The following is an 18,322-nucleotide window of genomic DNA, read 5'->3' as shown; positions in this document are numbered from 1 at the left end:
ATAAGGATGTTTTGTTTAAACAGGAACATGTTTAGATTGCCAGTCTTGCAAGTAAAATTCCTTCTCTCATGTGTTCACATCTTCCTATGGTGTCCAAGAACTACATTTGATTTAAATCATACTTTTAGATTTACTTTTAAATAAGACAATATGAAAAGGTGTTCTTGAATTATAGTGAAAGTGGGTGAGATCAAGGCTGGGTTCAGTAGGAACAGTTCACCAGGACAGTGAATTCCAGCTCTCAGGTAGGAAGCTAAAAAAAAAATCCCCAAGAGAAGACAAGAGGTGTCAGAACCAAAGGGATAGGCATGACCTGAGTACAGGCTTCAGAGGCCACTGATGCTTTTAAATCCAGGAGCTGGTTTCTCTGACAGTATATGGCAGGCGGACAAGAAGAATCAATACCAAGTCACACAGTATTTTTACCTTTATTTCCTAAGAAAATTAAACTTTCACATTCACATTTTATGTCTGGGCAGGAAAGGTTATATCCCACTACATCTGTCTCCCCTACTCCAGAAACATTTAACCCACTGACCAGTTTCAATTGAATTGACAAATGCCTGGAACACTTAAAGACATGATTCTACCCATGTGTTAGTAATTGGATATTAAATATTCAGATGTCCAGACACTTTTAACAAGGCCACTTAAGCAAGACTCTAAAATTAAGTTGTTGTTGAACGAGAGAGAAAGTGTTCATGAATTAAAAGGACAAAAATAATAGAATAGGATCTGTGTTGCTCACTTAAATTACTGAGTGGTCGTGAAAAAAAATAATTTGGTAGAGATGCAAAATTATTCAGGATAACTTTTACTAGTAAAAAATAAAGCTGGCTGCAAAAAGTTGCAGAGAGCTGTTGTGTCACTGAATAATAAAATGGCAAGTAAAATTCAGTCTGGATATACACACAGAAGGAAAAACACTGCAAAGCATACATAACTGATGTTGTCCTTGACATTAACCACTAAGACAGACAAGCTGGACTAACTACGAACAGTTACCTGAAAGCACTCATATTCAACACAAGAAAAGCCATGAGAAATTATACATAAAGAAAGAAATAGAAAACAACTGCATCTCACTCTATGAATCTATGGTGTACTCATCTCTTGAAGAAGTTTCCATTTAGTATATGACAGAAATAAAATTTATAGTAAAACTATAAAGACTACAGAGAAGAAAGATAAGCTCAAAAAGCGCATGAAATGGCTTCTACAAATACAGGTATTTTCAGCTTGGAAAAGGAATGATTGCATAGAGAGACAGAAAACAGTTTTGAAACAGGTGATGGGGAAAAAGTGAATAAAGAATGATTTGACACAATTTCTCATAATCAAAGAAATAAGTGGAAGTAAATTCAAAAGAATCTTTTGTTAAATCAAAGGAGGAGAATTTCTTTTCACACTGCATAAAGAAATTGCAAAAAATCACTACCACAGGATGTTTTAAACAGTATATTTTAAAGCAACTAGATACATATTTAATAATACTCAATGGGCATTTAAAAAAAAAAGTATAACAGATAGTGATATAATAAAGCTTCCGAGTAGGAGAAGATGGGAGGGTATATCAAACTGTACCTTCCACACTCTTTTGCTCTTACTCTAAATGTTGGTTATTGTCCACTTAACCTAATCTGGTTCAAGGATCTTTATGGTCCAAACCATGCTTTGTATAAAAAAAAAGAAAAAAGACCAGACCACTGAGACAGTGAGAGGTCTTATGCTCCTGATGAAGAAAAGGATGAGAACAACTGTCTATTTAATATCATGCACTGAATATGGAAAAGAGATGTTAGAACTGACAGAAAAAGAAAAAAAAATTCATTCCTGACCATGAAAAATTAAATCTGCTTTCCGTAGATGTATTTTGAGTCTCTTGTCTCAGGTGGTCTAAGGCTTTGATTGAGACCAGAGTAGTGATAATATCTTTCTTGTATAGAGTCTCTGGTGTCTGTTGAGAAATGCACTCCTGTTTCAACTTTAATTGATTTTTTTGTTTGTTTAAGTAAATACTAATCACAAGACAAGTCTACTGAAAAACGAACTTAAATCATTCTCACGTTCAGGGAATCAAAATCTCTGATTGAGTCTATGTAAAAAATAGAAACACAGGAAAACACCAGCACTGCATTTTTGAACATTTCTTAAATTTCAATGACTGATGGCCAGACAAGCCAGACAAATAACATTATTACATGTAACCTTTCCCCTCGCCTCTAACCTTTCCTCCTCTCTTTTTTTTTCTTTGGGGGGGGGGGGGGGGGGGGGGGGGCAGGAGATGGTGGTGTTACAATTTCTGTAAACAAACTTTTATTTTAGTATGTCCCTAGAGTTAGACCTCTACTTTTCCATTTGGATAAAAAGAAAACCTGTCCTTCTGCAGTTTTTCAGGAGCTTCAATAAGATTTTTGGGTCCTCAGCACTTATGGAAAATCATACCAATGTTGTTTATTAAAATATAATATGAGATGTCCACTTTTAAACAAAATCCCCTTGATCAAGAGCTAGTGATGAGCTACATAAATGATAGCAACAAATAAATGGAAAACAAAGATGACTGTTACCATATTGGTCAATAGAGTATATGAGGTCCAACATGAGATACATGACAATAAAAATGGACACTAAGTCAAAGAGAGGGAAAACAAACTTCAACCCTCCTTGAAGAAGGAAAGGATATAAATGGCTGGTCAAGTACATGTGATAATGTTTGGTCTAAAGAAGACACACTTACATTTTCCAGAAAAATGAAGTAATGTTTATTTTGAGCAAAGGAAGCATCAGTCTCCTGGATGAAGAAGAAAGATTAAATTTCAAGGAGGAAAAAATACATTTTTCTGGACCTACGTGCAGGACTTTAGGAAGAGAGGCATAAGCCAGTAGGTTCCACCAGCAATGCGTGTTCTCTATTGAAGTTTGCCTAATGGACACAACCTGAGAAACATACTAGCTACCAAGAAAGAAAATCTTCTTAGGAAAAGACAGCAAATAAGCTGGAAAAGGACAAGCAATCATTCTGATTTAACACTAGAGTTCAAATCACAGCTCTGCTCTCTCATCCTCTCTCCCTTGCACTGGCTGCAGTACTCATCAGCCTGCTCACTGGGCTAATCTGAAGAAAACTAACAGATACTGCCAAGGAGCAGGGGGTAACAGGAACTAGGAGAAAAACCTATTTCAGCAGTGAGACAGTAAATCAACTCACCAGTATGGTCAAATTCTATCAGTGTTATTTGCTTTTTCCTATACCTTTTGTAAATCTTTGTAACTGTTTTGCATTGTACATGGTAGGATTACATGCTTTAATTTGCATTTATTTACCATGATAAGCCTTAAGATATCTTGGTAACGCTGAAGTTTCCCTCACACAATAGGGTAAGGCTGTAAAGTAGGACACCAGGGCACTGTAAACAGTACCTGTCTCACCTGCCTGTTTTGCGGTGTATCCAGTGAGTCTGAGCGTGTGACTCATTTCAACCACATCAGCCTACTGGTGCGCTGGCAACACAACCGTCAGCTTAGTGGTACTAAACAGAAAGGCTTCCTGGCAGGAGAAAATATTAGGCTGTACACTTGAACTCTAAACATCCACACAGCACTTGCTACCATGTATTTAAAACTGAAAGCTAATATACATAGCTGCTACAATTTTTTTCATTTTTCATTTTCTCTTTTTTTTTTCCTGAGCAAGTTTTTAGCTATGGAACTTGTGTCAGTGTCTCTTCTGCAAATTATGTACTACTACAGTGCTACTTACACAGAGAAATCACTGCACAAAAGACAGCACAAAAAGGTAATTTATGTAAGAATATCAGATCAGAAGGAAAACACTGTAATGAAAAATACATGCGTTCCATTCTACATGAAACGTAAATAAAATGAAGTACTTATATGCCAATGAAAATTCTTATCCTATTTAAAACAGCAGTCATTATAAGACCATGTTATCTTGTATCAGGATGACTTGATGGCATTGTTAAAGACTTCCTTCCAGCTCCAAACTGCCCAGAAATCAAATGTACTTTTGAACTCAATATTTAAGCAGTTTAAAAATACTGATAGTTAAAACTAAACACTGTTCTGCTCTAAGTATTGGTATACAACCACTGACGTTCAAGACCTGTATTGCCATTTTTAGTCAAGGATGAAGAGTTTTGAATGGATGCCATCACTGTAAAGGTACTGCTTCCCCCCCCCAGAAGTATGCAGCTATGTAAACACAGTGGATCTTAAAAGTGCCTCAAGGACAACACACATTTTAAGAAATAAAATAAACCAAAATAAAAACTTGATGCAAACTTCAATAAAATGTCTTAAACTGAAGCAAGGATACTTTCTGAGGTTTTGATGGTAAAAATTTAAAATATTTATCTAGAGTAGAACAGCACAGACACTGAGCATGGAGACATCCTCACCATTTCTAATACAATATGTTGAATCTTTTAAGTCAGAGATAGAAGCCAGCAAAAGTCAGTTTCAAATACACAAAGCAATCTTTAAATTAGTGTCAAAATGCTCCTCTGGCAAGGAACAAATATAAAACTAACTTGCATTTCATAATTCCATAGAAATATGTTAAACACTTATATATCCTGAATAATTCAGCCATCATGCTATCTCATTTTATCAATCCCTTATGCCAAAAAAGATGACAAAATGTAAGATAAAAAGGCAAGAGAGAATAAAAAGATAAAACTGACGTCTTATGTTATACTATTTTGGTTTGTGGAATCGTTCACACTTGAAAAAGTCTATGAACATTCATATTAATCAGTTCTACAGATTTAAAATTTGAGTGTCTTGGGCGTAACTTAACAAGCAATTTCTATTTTGAAAGAATTTACAACATATTTACAGCATTTATCTTAAAAAAAAAACAACAAAAAAAACAACAATAGCAAAGCCCAAATCAAGTGAAAAGGTGGGATAATTCACTCTCATTAAAATGCAATTCAGGTTAAAGAATAAACCAAACTAAATATTCATGACTAAGAAGCTCTCACAACATATCCTTTGTAAGCAAGATGCATTATGTCTTTAATTTTTCTACTTCACAAAGTTCTGCTACAGAAGACAGTGATATATTTTAGAGGATTTCATATATACGGTTACGGAATACCAGAGTATTTACTGAAGTGAGGATTTAGGAACCTTTCCAAATTTCTCTTCCCCTCAACTGTAACTAGCTCAGGTACAGGTATTTTGGATTATATGTTCAATAATTTACTTCACAGAGCCTAACAAATGACTGATGAATCCTAAATTAAACTAGACAGAAAATATGATGCCAGCCAGAGTACTTTTGCTACCGTACATACCAACACAGAGATGGATATCATTTAAGCGCCCAATCCTATTCTCACAGAAGTCAATGGAAGAACTGCAACAAATTTTGAGAGACAGAATGGGGTTCTAACAACTCCAGACAACAACAGTTATCTATCGTGCTAGGAAATACATAACAGAGGACTATTTAAGTGTGCTGTCATTTCCCTGAAAATCCCCTCTTGCGGTTCATGAGAAAATGGGGCTGCTCTGAGAACGACCAGTCTGGAAGTTAAGCTGGAGACAGCACAACATTTATCTTTCCACTGCAAACATAGGAAAACGTGCAGCTCAGTGAGACAAAGCATTATTTCAGCTTTGATGGGGAGAAGGGAAGACAAAGAAGACAATATGTTTTTTTCTCTGAAAACATTATCAGCAGGATCCTCTCTTTCAAGAGAGGCCACTGTTCTCTAACCCTTGGGAGGGGAGGAAGGCCATCCACCATCACCCTGAATTTCTGCAGGAAATGGGGGAACCAGAAAGGACGCCCAGTGCAGACATGAAGGAATCCGACAGTCCTGCCTGTCTTCCCATTCCTTCCACATGAAGGAATCCTGACCCTCCTCTGGCACCGCTCCTATGCCATTCCCGAATCATGCTGCGCACTGGGACTAGAGCTGCCTGTAAACAGTGCCTTGCGAAATGCCCCATCCCTTCCCGAGACGGTAAGGTAGGTAGCGTCTGAGCAAAAGCCCCCACGTCAGCAGCGTAGGGATGCCTGTAGTCCATACTGTGGCCAGTACTAGATTGCAACATGATTAGTTCACCTTCCCTCTGAACGTATACTGCAGTTAAAGGCATTTCTGTTTACAGTAGTTCAAGAATATCGGGGGGGAACAATCAGTACATGCACATCCTGAGTAGCCACTAAAATAGCAGGAGGCACAGGTGTGGAAATCTAAGGAGAATTCCTATGTTTTCTCACTTTCCTGCTTTAGGACACAGGATGTAGCAAAAGCAAGCCTGATAACAACATCATCAGCCTTTGAGTACAGTGAGAAAAGCAGTTAAGCACCTATCAGGACTTACAATTATTAGTAGGATTGCTCCCTCCATCTGTATCTGGAAAGCTAAATTTCTTTCAAAAGTAAGATCCTCTATTATCTTTCTGCCTTTACTAATTTTACATCTCTTTTTCAAATCCAGCATCAGAGAGAGGTCCATCCATAGCTAAACGCTCTGAAAAACTTCTTTACCAACGTATCTCCAAATGACATTTTGGCCTATAGCAGGCTTTACAGGTAAAAATATGAATCAGAAGATAAAACGAACAACAAATACCATCTTAAAAGTGTGTTTTCCATTTGGAAAGCAGCACTGCTGATACAGTTGTAAACAATTAAGTTAGAAATCATATGCAACAGAATGGCTTAGTGACAAGTTATTTGTGTAAAAATCTATGTTATTGCTTAACACTTTAGCAAAAATTTTGCACAAACTTTACCCGCTCTTGTAGGTTCACTGCATTTATTATCCATATTATCAGGTTGATAAGAGCCATATTATAGGTTGATAATATATTTGGTATAAGCACAACTGAAATCTGATAAACAACTTGTGGAATTGCTTGAGGTTGTTTCAAAAAAGGGTTGGCAATATAGGTGACTGTCTACATTAAGATATCCTTACTGGTTTTAAATACACTATTCACCAAGAAGTACACACGGAACAGTCTGCTAAATAACAAAACTTAGAAAACAGTGCAGATCCACTGCACCTGCTGAGTCAAAACACAGAATTACTCCTTAAGCATGTTTAATATAAAACAATAATCCCACTTAGGTATACGAATCCCATTTAGGTATTTAGGCATAAGAAATTTTCATTTAAAAGATATGCTTGGAAATCCCATGTAAATATATAAGTAATAAGCTTTTAAATATTATAGAAAACGACTGTAATACAGCAGAATTTGCTCAAAATTGGAATTAAATAATCAGAACCACTTATTATGGATAAAGACCCTATTGAAGTGTAACCTGACAGGTGCCTATGGACTAGCAATGAGAAATGCTGTCTTTTCAGCATGGCAACAGTTAGTTTAAGAAATAACCACACGCTTGGTTGTCAAAATAAATTCCTCAACATTATCATAGAATCATAGCTCACAGACGAGCTTGAAGTGAAGTTTTGGCAAAAACTGTTATTCCTTGGACACATACAGGTGGCTAGCTGGATGAAGGAAGAGCTTTTACATCATTTTAGTACACTGATGAGACTAATCATCAAACACCAAATGCAGTGCTAGAGTCAGCATGGTAAAAAAACCTTCAGCAGTTAGAAATGCTGCAGCAATAACAACACAAATTATTCAAAACGAGAGAAATTAGCTACAGTGAAACATTTAAATAGCTCAATCTTTCAGTTTATCAGAAAGATCTCACAAAGAATAAATATTTTCCACTGGAAGAAAATGCCAGGTAATAACATATTAAAATGAATAACAGATGTTAAGATGAGACAAAGGGAGGTAAAAGGACCCCAGATGGAAGCACTAGCCAAATTCAATTCAGAAATTTGTTGAAGACGAACAACCAAATAAAACCTGCAAGGATACCACCTCTTAGGACAGATTAACAGTAGAAGTGATAGAACGCTCATTTCTTAACACTTTCTTATCAGATATGGATATCAACATTTTCTTATCAGATAAGGATACCATTCTACAAAACACACTTCACTGCAACAACTTACTAGACTCATTAAATGAATAGCAAGCAATTCTTAACCCTCTGTTAGAGGTCTGAATAGATGGTCTCAGTGGACATTCTGGCATTAAAGTCTATGAAACTAACTGAACATTGCTACATAACAAGCCGATGTAAATACACTGATATTTAAAGATGTTATGTCTCTTTACGAGACATTTTGAGTTATTCCCATATTTACTAAACTAATTCAGTTGAAAATTCTTATGGAATTTAAAATATTTTTAATTTTTTTCCTCCCCTCCCCCCCATTAACTTCAACAACAAAGACAGAGGTAAGAGCATATTGTTTAGATACATAGTTAAAAATTGCAACCAGAAGCCATTGGAATGTCAAGTAACAGAACTAAGAACAGGTAAACAGTTTTTCTCTGACATCAACTCCTTCACTTGACAGTCAAGCAAGAAATTATTGAGGAAAAATAATTACCTCAACTAGAGGTCAGTAACATAAGGAGTTTTGTCTGGACAAACAATAAGACAGAAGACATGACAGAAGGATGAATGCTGAGCACTGGAGACTGGAAGCTAGTATTGGATTGAGTAGTTAAGCAGACAGGCAGTACGAAGCCTGGAACTCAGAATGATGGAGGGCATTGATTAAGCACAATTCAATGTTTTGCTTCTCTGAGGAGACAGAAGGCAGTATTGACACTAATCCATGCTTTGAGAGAGTGTTCATTTTACTACTATAAATTATCATGACATCAAGTGCTTGGTTTTGAAGGGCAAGAAGACTGAAGACATTAAAAGTTTCTAAGTGGTAATAATCACTGAAGGCTTTTTCTCTTATTACGATGACTCTCAGATGACACTAAAACAAAAGGTTCAAGAAAAAAAAACCACACACAAACATACTGGCATGTCCAAAACACAGTATCAGAGTTACGGAGGTTTAAAAAAGTACTCACTTGGTATGTGTCCCATAACCTGATGGTACACCGTAAAGGGACTTCTCTCATCAGCAAGTTATTCATCCAACGGAAAGCAAATTGCAAGTATTTCACCTCATGCTGATCCAAGTGCCTATGAACTTGTTCTGAAGACAGAATAAACAGACATTTTACTGCAACTTTTCTGAAGTCACTTCAGTATCAAATGCACTGTTTGAAAAAATAAAATACTCCTCCGATCCCAAGCAAATAAAATGTGGTGGTGCATGCAAACTCTTACAACTGAATGAAAATCCCCAAAATAGAAATGACTAGTTAAACATTACATTGGATTTATTTTCCTGCCTCTAGAAGGCTTAAACAACTGCTCTCAGTTGTGCTATCTTAAGAAAAGATTAAGGTCAGAGCTTTACAATATACCACAAAAAATATACAAAGTCATAAAGTGAAATGATTAGATACATATATCCTCACTAATTTCTTAGGCTACAAATTATTTGGGGCAAGACTACAAGAAACAAGGTTTGTGAATAACACAAGGGCTTCCAAAAATAAAGTGTTGCTAATAAAAAGAAGACAACATTAAATTAACAAGGCAAAGAAATATAAGGAAAGTAAATATAAAGGTTGCATTCACTTGAGACAAAAAAAAAAAAAGTGAGATTAATGTGTAGGAAATACAGTGAGCAAATTTAAGTAATTTGCAGCTTAAATAATTTCTTAGTATAACAAATAAATACAAATAAAAACCAGTACAAACCAATGGTTTCTAAAGCAGTACTCATACACACTGTGTTTATTGTAGCACATTTACCATTTGAAAGCTGTGATAATCACTTGCATGGGTTATTGCTAGAGCTAATAGAACTAATCTACTACATGGCTTCTATATATTTAGCATAATTTCCTCCAAAAAGGATCACAGACATTATGTTAACAGGTTTTAGCTAACAGGCTCAAGTATGACATTGGCATGGTGTAACTGACAAATACTGCAGAAATGCTAATGTCTTATTTCAGATAAATTTATGACAAGAAGTCTTTGTTAAAGCCTAAATAAGACATTCCTACTGTCTTTCTTTACACAAATACATTCTTGGGAGATTTTGCTACCCAGATCATCCTTCATCCACATTCACAGAGATATATTATCTGCTAAAACAATGAGTACATGCTGATCTTACAAATTTCACATTTCTCAGAAAGATCTAAAAAGGCACTAAAATACTAAATGGAAAAAAAAAAAACAAAAAGAAAAAAAAAATCCCAACAGTATGGTAGCACTGTTACAGGAAACATTACCTAAAGATTAAGGTAGCAGAAGTTAAATTATACTAAATTATAATATAGACTGAAGTTATTCAAATAATTTTTTTTCTCAAGATGTATTTTGTGGCTATATGAAAGTCAGTCAATATGATACAGTTGTTTCAATATGGAAGCAAGAAGTAGAAATTTTTTAGATTTTAAAAACAATCAACAGTGAGCTTTTTAAAGATAAGACCAGTCATAACACATTACACCAAAGGTTCACCTATCACAACATCCCGTCTCCAGTGGTGTCTGAAAACAAATACCCATGGAAATGTATAAAGCACTGGTATTTCTCCATGGCACTTCTCAGCCTCTACCTGTCTGTGGCTAAAGCACTCTTCAGCAGACCTGGTATCTATGTTCCCAAAGTCATATCCTTCTGTAATATAAATATAGACGAATACATAAAACTGTATGCACATCTTAAAACTACCTGTTACCTCTCCTGGGAACTTTTTAAAGTCGTAGCTATATGTAAAGATGTGTGAATCTTTAAATGCTTAATTTCATTTCTATGTATAACACTAACCAGCTAATTAGATACTTCTGCTATACAATAGACTGAATGGCTACTATGGGATGTGAACAGGTAGAGAATGAGGGTGGAGAGGTAATGATCTTGTGCTCTTTTAAGTGATCTCAGCAAGTCCTGGGTAATCCCCCTCCTTCTCTATCATTATGTGTACAAGAAAAGTACTACAGCATTACCACTGTATATTGTGCCTACATATTGTCGATATTTCTAAAACTACGCGAGAACTTTGTGATGGATTTTCCACTACCTATAATAGCCTGAGCCTTCCAGTCTCAAGACGCTGTGACTAATCTTCCTTCCTCTACAAACCTAATATCCTCCCATCACCTTCACACCCTTCTTTCCCAGGCTTTCTGCAAGACTCATCAGCTGCCCCAGCCAGGAGAGAGACAACAGTCAATATCAAGGCTAGTTCTGAGCTCTGCATAAACTGAGCAACCTGTGCACATGCAATGAGTATCTAGCCAGCACTCCAAACACAACAGCTACCTGCTGGGCTTACTCTGCAGCCCTTCCTCAGCAGCACTGCTAATCTGGGTCACTTTTTTTTTTTTTTTAAATAATCAACAAATGAGCTTCATAAAAGTCGTGGAATTCTGCACAGTGGAGACTTTACTCCCTCTGTAAAATACTGATGAAGCAAATCCTCAGCTTGAAAAGTTATTGGAAGGAGAAGACAGATATGGTAACCACATATGTTCTGCAACCTTAGAGAAATAGGCTTAAAAATGAAACAAGGCAGCTTATAATGCAAAGTCCACATTTTTAAGACAGTATAAGCTTCAGAAGCCTCTGTATTTTCATTTTCCACATGGAGGCCTTGCATGTCTCTAATTTCTAAACAGTTAGAATAGACTAGAATAGTTCAGTTGGAAGGGACCTACAACGACCATCTAGTCCAACTGCCTGACCACTTCAGGGCTGACCAAAAGTTAAGGAATATTATTAAGGGCATTGTCCAAATGCCTCTTAAACACTGACAGGCTTGGGGCATCGACCACTTCTCTAAGAAGCCCATTCTGGTGTTTGACCACCCACTCGGTAAAGAAATGTTTCTTCATGTCAAGTCTGAACCTCCCCTGATGCAGCTTTGAGCCATTCCCAGATGTCTTATCACTGGATCCCAGGGAGAAGAGCTCAGCACCTCCCTCTCCATTTCCCCTCCTCAGGAAGCTGTAGAGAGCAATGAGATTGCCCCTCAGCACCCTTTTCTCCAAACTAGACAAGCCCAAAGTCCCTAGCTGCTCCTCATAGGACATGCCTTCCAGCCCTTTCACCAGCTTTTTCACCCTCCTCTGGAGGCATTCAAGGACCTTCGCATCCTTCTGAAGTGGTGGGGCCCAGAACTGCACACAGCACTCAAGGTGAGGCTGCACCAACGCTGAATACAGTGGGATAATCACCTCTTTTGACCGGCTGGTTATGCTGTGTTTGATGCACCCCAGCATGGGGTTTGCCCTCTTGGCTGCCAGGGCACCCTGCTGCCTCCTGTTGAGCCTGCTGTCAACCAGCACCCCCAGACCCCTTTCTGCAGGGCTGCTCTCCGGCCACTCCTCTCCCAATCTATATTTGTGCCTGGCGTTACTCCATCCCAGGTGCAGAATCCAGCATTTTGACTTGTTAAATTTTCAAATGTTAAATAAATCACTGATAATTTATTTAACATTTGAAAATTTCCAATGCTTCCCAATGCTCCAATCTATCCAGATCCCTCTGCAAGGCCTCTTGTCCCTCAAAAGAGTCAACAGCACCTCCTAGTTTTGTATCATCAGCAAACTTGCTAATGGTGCATTCAACTCCTGCATCCAGACCATTGATAAAAATACTGAATAGAACCAGCCCTAGAACTGAACCCTGAGGAACATCGCTCACGGCCGGTCGCCAGCCAGATGTAGCCCCATGCACCACAACCCTTTGAGCCCTGCCCTTCAGCCAGTTCTTCACCCAACGCACCATTATTAGGTTAGTTATTCAGGACAAGTACAGAATTACTACCATATGTCTGCCTTTGCTCTAGGCAAATTTAGCTGCAAGTTAAATACAGTGAAGTGAGATACTATGTTAAATTTATATTTTAAATGTCACATTTAGATACCTATATTGCAGACTATTATAATTAGATAATCCACTACATCAAGCAAGATGCAAAAAAAGTCAGTTATATTTCTAACTGAAGTTACTAACTTGCAAACATTTTTGTTCTTCACATAGCAGAAACAAATTTCATTTGGTTGCTTGCAGCCATTGAAAGTAAGTAATAAAGAACAATAAATTGTGCCAGTTGTGATATTTCAAATACAGTTGTTAATAGGCATAAGGAATTTCTTGACAGCTGCTTTCTAGTGTAAACGAGTTGAAAAACAGACTACTAAACTCTGTGCTTTATACACAATTGATGCAAGACTGGAATAGAAGATGCATTGACTAAAAAAGTTAATTCTTCCTACTTTGAAAGTAATAGTGAGTAGAGGCTATTTTGCTGATAAAGGTAATTTGGACAGTCATAATCTAAATTTAAATTTTCCATTTCAATGAAAATAAGTACGTGTGTGCAATGAACAAGCAAGATATATAATTACTGTCAGCTTTCAGACTTCAAGTATTTTATGAAAAATACTTCTATTGCAGTTTCTGATAGTAAAATTATTTTCCAGTTTTAAAAAAAGATAGTTCTTTTATCAAAATTCAAAAGAAAGAAGAATTACATTTAATAAGTTTCCCAATACTTTCAATAAACCTATATATAAAGTTTTGGTGAAGCAAGTCTCCTGATTAAAGAATAAAATACATTATACAATGCATTCCAAAGTAGCATACCGCCAAAATTATGTATTTTGTACATAAAAAGCATTTATAACTATTTATAATTTAATAAATGCACTTATTGGATATATTAGTTTGATCGCATTTAGCCACTTTAAACAGATGCTTCTTACGGCAGAGGGACCTATACATACAAAATATTTATTGTTAATGTTTAATGTCAGCTTCTCATGCTGTTTTACTGATTTCAGAATTAAAGTTGTATGTGACTACAGAATCACAAACTAAAGCCACAGGTAAGAACAGAAATAACCTGTACTAAAGCATGACTTAACTGCTGTCCTGACTGGGGGATACTGTCAGAATGAGTGCCTAGGAAAGTTCACATATAAGCAAAGAACAACCACAAAATAATAGTAAAATTATGCATGAATTGCCAAATTACAGTGGCACAGCATGGTGCCACCACATCCACCTGTATAATTTATTACTTGAGAACATTAGCCTTTTGGTGTTGACCTTTATTTAAAGATTCCTATCAACCCTAGCAATCTTGTGTGACATTTGACTTTAGACCTAGTTTTGACACTTTTGAAAATTATTTGAAGTTCATTTTTTACTCATATTTCATACCGTGGGCACTTCATTTTTAACTCCATTTTATCAATACTGCATACATATTTCATTGTAAATATAAAAAGCACTGATCGTTAAAAGTTATCTGAAATGCAGTTAATCTAAGAATCTCTGATAAATAGGCCTTTTAGTTCAACGAAAGGAAGAAAAGTATGTATTTCTCATGAAGAGCCACACAATTCTTCTTGAAGAGCATACACTAGCTACAAGAGCAACTCCTCTGGTACCACTCCAAAATGAACAGTGAAATAATGAGCCAGCCTTTGCCACAGAGGCTTACTGGCACTGCCGTTTACACGCAGAATGATGTTTGTGCATTGCTCCTTAGCATATGAAAACATGCTATAGAAATATGCTAGCGCTCCTGTTTTCCAATGGCACTCTAGCAGGATTGTCTTCTTTGGACCATGCCAATAAAGGCAAGCATTATAGACTAATCATTCAGAGACTAACATAATGGAAGACAAGCCAAAGAAAGCAAACAGCGTGAAGCGCTGACACATTTCAGAAAACAATTTCCACCCCTACTACAGATGAGAATCTCCACCGTCTAATTCTCTTCATTTTTTAATTAGTCACCTTGTTATTTTTAAAAACTGACATTGCAAAGAAATAAACAAACATCATAATCTATAAACTTAGAGAAAATAACACAGGCACCTAATAAGAAAGCACGACACCCAGAAGAACCATTGTTTCAAAACTTAAACCCCTTCCATTTTGAAATACATAAAGTAGTGTCTTGCAGAATTAACACAGGAGCCTGTCTTTCTTTTAATTCTCTAATGACTCTTTTGGAAGGTTCCCTGTAAGAAAATATGAATGACATATGACATGACAATGACAAGAAGTTTTTTAAAACAAATTAACAAAATATTTCTTTGGCAGGTAATAAACTTATGGAGGAACCTAGTGGAGACAGATCTAAGAATGCATAACTAAGAATTACTTCAGAGATACTCAATGTCTACAGTCACTATTTTATTTGTGGTTTTTTTCCTCAACTAACTCTTTCTATTAAATACAACTTTAGCATCTTTCCAGACACCTTTTAAAAAACTGATTAATAGACCAGTGTGATCCAAATTTCTCCTCCTGTCTTCTCTCCATTGGTAAGAAAGATAAAAATCCAGCAAGTTTTCAGGTGCAGAATTTGATAGGAATTTGACAGGAATTTGACAGAATTTGTTCTTTTCCTTAGGAAGCGGTTTTGAAAAAAATTTAATCAGTTGAATTTAAAATCCAGACACCTTTCATCCCATGTTAGGTCAAATGCAGTAAGAAATTTTATTTATGACTTAACTCACTCAATTTGGCAGTTAATGGTGATAAAGAAACTTCGTAACATAGGTTATAACAAATCCATATTTAAATTTTTTTAAATGTCCTGTGACAAATAGCCAAAATATTACAATGTTTGGCATTTCATTACCTCATGGTTGACCAGATTTCTCCCATACGCTACCATGCAACCATTTATCTTTTACTAGAGATATCAGATTATCAGTTAAATTGTCAGATTATTAAAAGGATGCATTTAAAAAAAATCATCACATGGTTTAATCTCAAATTCATTCACAAGGGATGTGCTTGCAAGCCTGGAATTTGTCTGGCCATTAGATTAAAACCAGTAAACTGCACTGCCACAATTTGTCTGATACTGAATAGGCAACAATGATGTTTCCCTCCTTCTGCAATATTGCAACTTCTTGACTACAAAAAAGTTTTCATGGCCCAGCCTATTACAAGTATGAGATGTTATGTACAGTCTAAGTAAACAGTGTAAAGTAACATTTCCAGTTTCTTCATAATGCTGTGACCTGATACTCGACTGACAGCTTCCACGTACTAGGGTTTCCATCTACAAAACTTCAGTACTGTTTTGTTAACTGTGCAAAGCAACCAACCAACTAGATTTTATTCTACTTAATGCAGTACTATAGTAGGCATTTATTTCTACTTAGCTGAACTTTCTAGAAGTGTGGGTAGCTATTAAAAAAGACAGTATTGTAACACAAATAAACTACATAGTCTAGAGGAACACTGCTTACTAGAAACAGTGTTACCCAACAAGGGTTGTCCCTGCAAGCTTCCATGCCTGAGACCAGAATCTCCTGAAAAGCAGTGACTGCGTAACGTTCACCTCTGACTTAGCACAAACACTTGTTAAAACTAGTTTTCTTAAGTATTGCCTGCAAGCTTCCAGATGTCCTTAGGGAAACAAGCATCTCTTTGATCGCATCAGCCCCCATATGGATATGGTCATCCTTGCTTGTCTTCCACCATTTTGCAGCACATTTTGCTCCAGTCTAGACTCATAGACAGTTGATTAGCATGGAGCAGTTCATGCAACTTCATTCATTCATTTAGGAACTCCACAACCAACATACCCACCACCAACTCGTGTACTATCCATTCGGTCAATAAAGTAACAAAATGCTGAAATCTTTTTTACTACACCTAGATTCTTTAAACATTACCACTGCCTTAAAATTATAGCTCCCACATACTGAACCTTGCTGTCCAAAGGAAGGAACTTTGTCATCAGTAAATGACTACTTTCTTTTTGAGTACTCTACCTACTGAAAGCAAATTTTGTATTTCATTCTCTCTCTTACTGAATCATTTCTACATTGTTCAAAGCCAGTATGTTTATAGGAGACAAAGGCAAGAATTTGGAGTAAAATCACAACACCAGATGTCGCCAGATGCAGATTAAGGCTTACAACTTCCCAACCTGAATTAATGAAAGTCTGAACAAAAGTAATTCTGTCAAGACTACAGCTTAGCGATGAGTTATTATTAGTTATGTGTATTAATTTTTATTAATATACATTAATAACGAAAGAAGTTCCTGATGACTGAAAAAGGCATTCAAAAGATCATAAATGTGCACTTGAAGACAAGATCTCATTATGATACACAATTCTGCTTCAAGTAATAGTAGGGATCCGAATAAAAGATTTTCATGCTGATTGTATCTTGTTCCAGAATTAGTTTGCTTTTTATACCTGGCTAAAATCATCCATTTTAAGAATTATAATAAAAGCATTTAAAAAAACTAAATTGAAAAGTCCTGTACAAAATGAAAAGACGACTGGCAGAAAACCAGAAATATTACCATATTATGTTCTCCTCATGGCCTACAATTTAGAGATAATGGTCTATTTGAATCTAGCTCACTAAATGTACAGCTAGTAGCTATGACTGAGAAATACCTTCTTCACACACAAAAGATATAGCCAATACTCCAATACTAAAAAGCCCAAGAGGCTGATCTCAAAGCAAAAGAAGAAAATACTAGAGGAGGGATGGAGGGAAGGAGGGAAGACCTAGTTGCCTCAGAGAATCAAATGCAAGTAACAATTCTGTGGTATCCAATGCAAAATAGAGAAAACTATTAGAAAAAAGTTTGTAGCGATCAAGGAAGATCTACCATTCTAGCCAAGAGTTAAAAATACATCCTGTGTTTCCAGGTCGAAGTCGAACTCAATATTCAAAGTGCAACAAACAATAGTGACAAATATGTTTGATGAGACACTTCTACTTCCAGGTAGCATTCATTGGACTTCTGTAGCCTGTTCTTCTAAATCAAACTGTGTGCATTCATAACAGGGTTTATGCCTAACACTTTTTAAATTTCCCATCATGTTAAACTTCTCTTTTCTTCCCTTTTTTTTAAATTTGCCATGAAAATAGTAAGGTTTTGCTATTTAAAAGTTAAAGTGCTTACAGAGGTCAGGAATTTACAAACAACTTTACAGTCAATCTCAACTCTTGCTAAGATCTCTGAACTCTGTAATAGCATACAAATATAATCTCCATGGTAAAACATAAAAATATTATTTAAAAGAGATATTAAATAATTATAATGTCCAGTAAGCAGCACTTAAGAGTAGATCAAAGTATAATACAGTAATTACAACCATAACATCAGATTAAAAAAATAACTACTAGTGAGCTAAACGAGATGGTTTTGTGAAAATGAAAAAGAGCTTTATGGCACAAATTAATTAAAACAATTGTGAAATGCTTACAAGATTTTTAATCACTTCAGCACCAAGCTGACATATAAAGATGGATGAACAGAGAAGGTCCTTATTTTAATCACTAATTTTCAACAGAAGCAATAAGGGATA

At 36.1% G+C, this 18,322-nt stretch overlaps 1 protein-coding gene across 3 annotated transcripts in view; it reads right to left on the bottom strand.

Moving 5' to 3' along the window:
• Nucleotides 1-18,322, bottom strand: part of TBC1D22A (TBC1 domain family member 22A) — a 185,674-nt gene that overhangs the window by 72,869 nt on the left and 94,483 nt on the right. For all 3 annotated transcript variants that reach the window (XM_072860205.1, XM_072860218.1, XM_072860209.1), the window contains exon 11: nt 8,954-9,081. In XM_072860205.1, coding sequence (XP_072716306.1) covers nt 8,954-9,081 — 128 coding nt within the window. The remainder of the gene's footprint in view (nt 1-8,953; nt 9,082-18,322) is intronic.

The sequence above is a fragment of the Ciconia boyciana genome, chromosome 1, assembly GCF_034638445.1.
Source record: "Ciconia boyciana chromosome 1, ASM3463844v1, whole genome shotgun sequence".
Taxonomy (NCBI): domain Eukaryota; kingdom Metazoa; phylum Chordata; class Aves; order Ciconiiformes; family Ciconiidae; genus Ciconia; species Ciconia boyciana.
This window is presented reverse-complemented; position numbering and strand designations above follow the sequence as displayed.